Here is an 8,592-nt window from a genome sequence, read left to right as displayed (position 1 = left end):
AAACTGAATTATAAATTAGCTTCGCTACAAAAAATGTACTTCTAGCAACTAAGACCAATACTACAAAAATAAAATAACTTTCAAAACTAGAAATTAAATACAAAACTTCCATAAATCATAATTGTCACTAAAATAATCTTTCACTTTTACACTTAAAATCATTAAATGTCACAAAATTAAATAGTTTTATAACAAAATTAACGTAATTTCAGTCTTCCAAGCAACTTTTAATTGCTCTTGACTGACTGGCTGACAAAATCATACTTCTCTTATTTTCCTTCCAAGAAAAGAGAAGTGGGTATACTGCAAAAGGGAAGTGGGTAAACTGGAAAAGGGAAGTGGGTATGTCAGTGCGCAGTTCGAGCTCTAGAATGCCGCGAAACATTGTTTCATAGACTAAATACATTAAATTGACATAGCAGGGCAATCAAGCTTAAATTTGGTTTATTTCCATTCTTATCACATCAAAAAAACATGTTTTATATGTGATTTTAAATAAATACTTAAATTTTTTATCTTAGTTTTACTTTGAGTCATTTCAGAATTTTAAAATAGATAAAAAAAAACATCTAAAATATAATGTCCAATATACTCTTTTTAGTATATGGTTCCAAAACAGCTGTTTAGCTCTGTATTTTGAACACAAATGCTGAATCACCCCTAAAGTTTTAATTTTTGAATTTTAAATAAAATTTTCATATCATGATCGTAGTTTATTTGGCACGTAAATAAGATTTAATGATTCCCTATTATTTCATGTTAAATATTTTCAAAAAGAATGAAATTATAGAAAATTGAATTAAATTACTAAATTAGCATTTGGCCTACACCGGCAAATTTTAGATATTTTGAAACGTTTCTCGTGTTTTTAATGAAAAAAAAAATACAATTAATAGTTACTTTTCTTTAAATACTCGATATTCGATGTAATTCAAACCGACTTTCATTCGATTACAAATGAAACTATAACAAAAATAGATAATAAATAAGTTTGTCTAACTTTATATTAAACGTATATATATATATATATATTTAAGGACAAATTCTAACATGACTAAATTAATAACTAGACAGACTAGCACTAATTAGATGTAGAAAAGCTTTGCATTAGAAACTTGTGTCAAAGTAAAATTATTTTCAGAAATTAATCCATTACAAATAAACAATGCCAAGCTTCAAAATCAAGGTGAAATGGGGCAAGGAACTCTTCCAAGATGTCGAGGTACAGCAAATTAAATTTTTTATAGATCTGGCCTGTGCCAGAGAGGAATAGTTTATCATTATAAAATCTACAAACCTCCATTTTTTCCACTCGAGACCCAGCTAGTGAATTATTTTCGCCACATAAATTACTTTTTTAACCCAATTGTGTCGGGCTCTACCCAGTTCTCCATTTAATCTAACCTGACCCAAAGTAATAAAACAAAACACTATTCCATTTTTAATTTATTTTCATATAATGTGAGAGAACGTTTCTTTGTTCGACACGGCACTCATTCTCCAACACCCTAATCACTCTTCCAACTAACTTCATGTTGCATGTATTACTTTAATTAAGGTAAACACAGACGAGGAGCCGATGGTATTTAAGGCCCAGCTGTTTGCCCTGACAGGTGTACAGCCAGAGAGACAGAAGATTATGCTTAAGGGTGCCATTCTAGGCGATGCCTCCTGGGATAAGGTAATTAATTTGTTAAACATAACTTTTAAGTGAAACGATCTATAGTTTAAAAATAATGAATATTGTTCGATTTTCACCCAAAATTAAAAACAAAATTTACAATTTATATACCTACCTAACTCTTTTTTTTTTAACAAGAAACATAATTTTTTTTCGATAAAAAATGATACAAAGAGATGATTGTGTAAATCTTATGAAATATTCCGAAAATGTAACTATTTTAAAATTTCTTTAAGTATTGTTGTGCACCTACCTATATAAAATCTATTTCATATTTTTATTCTAATTAAGGTAAAACTTCGTGACAACGCCATGGTGCTGATGATGGGAACCAAGGACGAGGATATGCCAAGTATGCCAGTTGAAAAAACAAAGTTTGTCGAAGATATGGACGAACATGAATTAAACAAAGCACTTGAGATGCCAGCAGGAATTTATTAAGCTTACATACTTTATAAGTTTATAGATACCTATTAGAAAGAAATGTTTTTAAGAAAAAATAACATTAAACTGAAATTTCGCCATTTGTAAAGAAAATCTTTAGGTAATATTATACCAAGCAAATGTTGTGTGGAAATAAGTAATGACTATTGAGTGAACTTTAAAGTTTAATTAGAGTATTTATATTTAAAGTATATTAGTACCTACAATATTTTATTAGATTTGAAATCTATGATAGCTTAATAAGACTAAATATCACAGGATTACAAAATCTTGGAAATACTTGCTACATGAATGCAGTTATTCAGTGTCTGAAAACTGTGCCTGAACTCAGAACCTCACTGTCCAATTATTCTGGAAGGGTCAATTTGGCCCAGGGATCTGACGCCGAGAGCATAACAGCTGCTTTGAGAGATCTGTACAAAACAATGGACACCGGATCTACTATACCACCCATTATTATGCTTCAAGTAAGCTTTGTTTTATAAAAAAAAATACCTATTTAGTGAATACCTATAGAGTTTTAAAGATATATTAGGTATTAGTACTGACAAGAACTAAAAATATAGTCCCCAACAATGGGTATTATTCATTTTTATAAGTGTAGGTCTAAATTAAATCTAGTTTCCTTTCATTTATCAATAGCAATGTTTTTTTATGTAATTATTCTGAAATGTAGATTTTTAAGAATTGTTTTTTAGGTTTTACACAATGCCTTCCCACTGTTTGCTGAGCGAGGTGAGCAGGGCGGATACAAACAACAGGATGCCAATGAATGCTGGTACCAGATGCTCAGGATGCTCCAGCAGAAAACTGAAGCTTTATCGGTAAGAAATAAGAAATACCTACTACAATGGGCTCACGGATATACTTTAGACCCCCCCCCCCCCTCCCATCCCCCTAAATGCATTTAGTTAATTTAAGTTTTCTTAATTTTGATTATATACATTAGGTATAGTGCATACAATTTACATATGGCTCAGTAATAACATCTGCTGATCATTTTCCAACCCCCCATATATTTTTCTTCCTCTCCCCCCTCCCCACTGAACTAATTTTGAAAGCTTTATTAGCTATGTAAATCATTTTATGTTGTCTGGTGTTGGGTAAATTCAGGGACAGTTACTTTATCTTACTTTGTCCGTTTGTCAATCCATCATTTACTTTGTGCTGCACTACTTATGGATAATGCCAATCTTTATTTTCTAGGAATCCAGCAAGGGCAACGCTATAGAACAGTTTATGGGAATTGAATGTGAAACTGAGATGAAGTGTGCAGAGACAGATGACGAGCCCGCCAAGAAAGATGTTGAAAAGTTTCTACTCTTTAACTGTTATATCGACAAAGATGTTAAATACCTTCACACTGGCCTTAAAAATAGGTAACTTGTTTTTGACTTGGTTAAGTAGTGTTCTAGGAATGAGATACAACAAACTGATGTAATAAAGAAATTATTTTTATTGCTTGATCTCTACACTCTGATTTATAATTCAAAGTCTTATGTCAGACCTGAATTCTATTTTCTTATGTTGCATGTAGAATCAAACTAAATACCACCAGAACTGTCAAAGGATGCTAAAACCAGTAATCTACCGAACTTAGGAATTAAGTAGGTCCAATACTGATTTTGTATAATTAAATTCAGTTAATGTATACAGAAAATGTTCCAATATGTTGCTAACTATCACAGTACTTGCAGTATAATAATCTAAACAAAACAATACATTTTATCTTTTGTCAGGTTACTTGAAACTGGCCTGGAGAAACACTCTGATGTTTTGGGTCGCACTGCTCAGTACAATAAGACACTCACCATTACCAGACTTCCAGGTTACCTGACAATTACCATGATGAGGTTCCAGTTTAAGGCCAAGGAAGCTGTCAACGCCAAAATTCTCAAGGTACGTCCAAGTTCCTCGATTGTCTTTTTCTAATCTTCGCCTGTCCTACTCAGAGAGGGAGAGGACTTAAGACTGTAAGTTATACTTGTACCCAAAGTTTATAAATACATTTTATTATTGGTTGGCATTAAAACTTTGAGTAATTTTATTAAATCTTGATTGTTTGGTTTAAACTAGCAGTGTTCAAACTTATCAACCAACAAAATCAATCAACAGGACGTTTTTTTCATCCTCTAGGATGTATATCAGTTAATCGTCCATTGTCTTATCCCTTAAGATACCCGGTCCAACTTTACTTTTTAAATATTGTAGATAATAGCTATGGCAACAAAAGAGATTTTTCAGCCAACCTCTTAATTGTGAATTATTTTCTTTATCCATGGACCTCACTTATATATATTTTAGGACATTAAATTCCCAGTGATGTTGGACATGTTTGACATGTGCGCTCCTGACCTACAAGAAAAACTTAAACCCATGAGAACCAAGTTCAAAGGAAATTTATTCTATGTTGATATTATTTTTGGATAGTTATCATTTAGTTTTACAATTTAAGAATAAATGGGTTTTTTTTAATGCAACCATCTCGTAATCAATGTATAAATGGCACTTAGAATTCGAATTTTGATCTGAAATTTTGCATGAGTAATCCTTGGTAGGTCTATTTTCCCTAAATCGAATAAAAAGTTGGAAAAAGTAACGGCTGGCAGCTCAGCCATTAAGCCGGTTTTTGGCTATTTTCAGGGCAAATCTATCATTAATTACGGAGGAATCAACTTTTTGAATGATAGTTTTACATTATTCGGTCTAAAAATGATACTCTTGGCATTTTATAGCTTCTACCAGTCTTTTTAAGTCGATTCTAGCTGTTAAACAGCTGGTACTAGAAATTTTTAAAAGTTTATTGGTGTTAATATCGATAATTTTGCCCTAAAAAAAGCCCCAAAACGGCTAAACGGCTGAGACGGCAGCCGTTATCCGTTACTTTTCCAACTTTTTGTTCGATTTAGGGAAAATAGACCTACCAAGGATTACTTATGCAAAATTTCAGATCGAAATTCGAATTCTAAGTGCCATTTATACATTGATTACGAGATGGTTGCATTAAAAAACCTATTATATATGTATTTGTCTGTAGCTTAAGATTTCGATAACTACTTATCAGATAGAGTTCTACATTTTATGGAAGCTTCGTATAGGTCCCTGGAAGGTTTTGGGCTATTTTATTCTTATATCTAAGTTTGCTTTTAGCCTATTATGCTATATTCCCTACTCCCTCGAATATATAGTTCCTAGATGAAGGATTACAGTTGCTAGTTATTTACATAAGATAAAAACTTTAAAATTAACTATAATTTAAATTAAAAAAATAAAGAATAAATTGTTGTCAACAGATTACGAGGATTGGTTGGTAGAGACAGTTGGTAAGGCCAAGGGTAAGGGCGAGTCCACCAAACAGGAGAAACTAACTCAGGACCTACCACTGGAGGAGTGTGAAGATTGGTCTTTCCCCGGAGACAAAGGCAGGACACATAATAGTTTTATTAGCATTGTCCCTTAAAGTGCCTAGTCGAGTACAGAAACCCCCCATCCCATTTCTTTTTTCGTGCGTTTTATTTCAAGTTAGGTCAGGTTAATCTTTTGCATAAAAACTTTACCTAGTTACTTTAATTGAACTTTTATCAGTTGGTTCCAAGCTAGTAGAATTTAAACTTTTAACCAACATTTTAATCTACATAGTGGTTATTTTATTTATCATCTTTTGCAAATGGACATTGTATAAATAAATATATAATATAGGTATACATTGTCTTATCCTCAAAGTTCCCTAACGAATTTTTACTCCATAAAATCAGTGAGAATTGTTGATAAGCTTAACCACAAAAATACTGGCAAATTTCAAGAGTTGAGCAATGTTTTTTAACAATCAGACGATTCTTTTATGTCTTAAACTAGCAGCTACGCCCCCTAGTGGCATTTAAATGTTTTTTTTTTATTTTAAATATCTAATATGAGAAATAATTTGTATGTTACAATCCGCTGTTAAATTCATGTCTCTACGCAGCGCCAATACGCTAGCGACACTATGCAGCGGGAATATTTAAATTTTTTTTCGATTTTATTGTGATTTCTCTTGGGAGGGTGGTGGTACCCTCCCCCAAAATAGTTATAAACCTACCCGGGACCTATGAGAAGCTACCCTGTTAAGGAGAACCCGATCGGTTCAGCGGTTAGCGAGATCCTTAGGTACAGACACACAAACACACAGACAAACAGACATCCGGTTACTTTAGTATAAGGATATCTAACTGTCACATGCGTTTTATTACTAAAAAAAACAATTATAGAATATGTTGCAATTATCAAAAATGTAGATATTTTAAATCTATATTTAATATAGGACAAACAAGTGTTTCCAATCCTTCACTTTATTAAATTCTATTTAGTCTTCAATGCACTATTGTAGCTATTATGTAAGAAATATTTTGAACAAATAATAGGTGAATAAAAGAATGAAAACTAACTTTGTACCTATTGATTTACTGTTAAATATAACTGTGAATGTGAAATCAAATAGATCATATTTTTGTTATGAAACGATTCAGTCATAATTGCTTTCTTTGTTTATATGAAATAGTTTCTTCATTTTATTTGCTGGGTATATAAACACTCATTAGTCACTTTGGGGGAAAGCTCCAAAATGATAATAAATATTAGATAGAAAGATAGATAGATTAGGTATAAATTAACGTTTCAACCATTGTTTTATACAAAGTCATTTTAATGAAAGTTAGACGACCCAAAACTATTATGTGACCATAATCAGGATCTAATAACTCTGGCTACTACTGTCTGCAGGCTGTGCTGACCCACAAGGGCAGAAGCTCCAACTCTGGCCATTATGTTGGCTGGGTCAGGAACAAGGCGGATACCTGGCTCAAGTGTGATGACGATGAGGTATTGTTTTCTTTAATTATGGTTGCTTCGCACCTAGCCTCTTGGGGAAGGCAAGGGAGGTCAGGAAAAAAGCCAAAATCTAATCTAAGACACAAAATTTATCAGGAAAGAATTGGCTACGCCCCTAGTGGCATATAGTGGCACTTAAGGGAGAGGGGGGGGGGGTGCTTTTGTTAATTTTGACTCATCTTAAAAAAACTCATCTTTTAAATATAAGAAAAATTTGTAGAAGAACCAAATCGGTTCAGCGGTTAGCGTTATCCTTCAGTACAAACAAACAGACAGCTATTTAGGCTTTCTGTTACTTTTATATAATTTATTACGTGCAACAAAGAAAAATATTATTAACAATTTATAATTGTTGTAATTGATTAATATTGTTATTTCTTGTCAAATAATTCTTTTCATTATGTAAAACAGCTGTTTACCTATTATTCATAAAAAAAATTTCACTTTATTCTTACTATAATGTAGAGAGGGTGTATGTTTGTTTTTAGAAAAGAATCTTTAAAATATGGGTTTCGTTTTAGGAATTCTTCCCATAGAAATCCCAGGGGGGGGGGGAGGATATTGGACTCGAAATTACACTGGTCCTAAAATTTTTATGACCGCGTTGGTATTAAAACTTTAATCTACAGAAGAGATGATTTTGTATTATTGGGGATGGAGATTAATTTAACATTTTCTATTGCCCTATCACTTAAGATCCCTGTAGATACAACATAATCCATTAACTTTTTATCTACTTAAAGAATAAGTTGCGAAGCTGCTATAAAATTATTTTTAATGTCAGGTAAGTCCTGTGCACGAGGAGGACGTATTGAAGCTCTCCGGAGGCGGGGACTGGCATACCGCCTATATCCTTCTCTACGCTCCAAGAAGGTTGCCCAAGAACCGTGGCGGCGACGAATCAACCGCCTCGACCACGCCAGCTGCCGCCGCCGAAGGCGGTGAAAAAATGGAGACATCTTAATATGTATTTATTTATTTTCATCTTATTTACCTAACCTAAATCGATTGAAATATTCCATAACATTACACATTTTTTTATGACATTAAGTTCAACGTACCTTTCAAATTATTTATCTCCTTACTTTTAGATTTATCCTTATCTTTTGTACTAGTTTTATTCCTAAACAAAACTTATTTATTAAGTAAAATGCATAGGTGATAACTTTATGCATTTTTGTATTTTAAACATCACCAGTTAAAAAAAATATGAGGGAAATGGAATCTATAGAAAGAAAAAAAAACATTTTTTTCCTAACTTTTCAACAAGTTAAAGTAATCATGTATTGTTTGCAAAAAAAGTAAGGAGCAAGTTATTTTCTTCCATCGTCCTAACACATAATAAAATGCTGGAAAAAAGTCTCTGAATAATTTCTGTGATTATTTATTGAAGAAAATATAATTTTCTGTTTGTTTACTATTACTTTTCTCTTTTGTATTTGTTGTATCCTTATCTACATGTTTTATGTTTGTGTGCCATCACTGCCGCAAAAAAAAACCAGTAAAGTATTAAAGCCAAAATCAGTAGGATTAGCAAGGAATGTCAATGTTTATTAAAAGCGCCAGATATAAAAAGATTCCGTCAAGATATAAACGCCAAG

At 32.3% G+C, this 8,592-nt stretch overlaps 1 protein-coding gene across 1 annotated transcript in view; it reads left to right on the top strand.

Moving 5' to 3' along the window:
* Usp14 (ubiquitin specific protease 14) overlaps window positions 1-8,408 on the top strand; it is a 91,550-nt gene extending 83,142 nt beyond the window's left edge. The window contains exons 2-12 of the mRNA XM_080164939.1: window positions 1,144-1,222; window positions 1,559-1,681; window positions 1,973-2,113; window positions 2,386-2,592; window positions 2,824-2,949; window positions 3,332-3,504; window positions 3,865-4,024; window positions 4,430-4,520; window positions 5,419-5,547; window positions 6,852-6,982; window positions 7,776-8,408. Coding sequence (XP_080021065.1) covers window positions 1,166-1,222; window positions 1,559-1,681; window positions 1,973-2,113; window positions 2,386-2,592; window positions 2,824-2,949; window positions 3,332-3,504; window positions 3,865-4,024; window positions 4,430-4,520; window positions 5,419-5,547; window positions 6,852-6,982; window positions 7,776-7,955 — 1,518 coding nt within the window. The 5' untranslated portion in view covers window positions 1,144-1,165 and the 3' untranslated portion in view covers window positions 7,956-8,408. The remainder of the gene's footprint in view (window positions 1-1,143; window positions 1,223-1,558; window positions 1,682-1,972; window positions 2,114-2,385; window positions 2,593-2,823; window positions 2,950-3,331; window positions 3,505-3,864; window positions 4,025-4,429; window positions 4,521-5,418; window positions 5,548-6,851; window positions 6,983-7,775) is intronic.
* Window positions 8,409-8,592: the final 184 nt, after the last annotated feature.

This window comes from Acartia tonsa, chromosome 6 (genome assembly GCF_053477335.1).
Source record: "Acartia tonsa isolate MP-2025a chromosome 6, ASM5347733v1, whole genome shotgun sequence".
NCBI lineage: Eukaryota > Metazoa > Arthropoda > Copepoda > Calanoida > Acartiidae > Acartia > Acartia tonsa.
The sequence above is the reverse complement of the archived record's forward strand: the minus strand, read 5'-3'. Positions and strand labels throughout refer to the sequence as shown.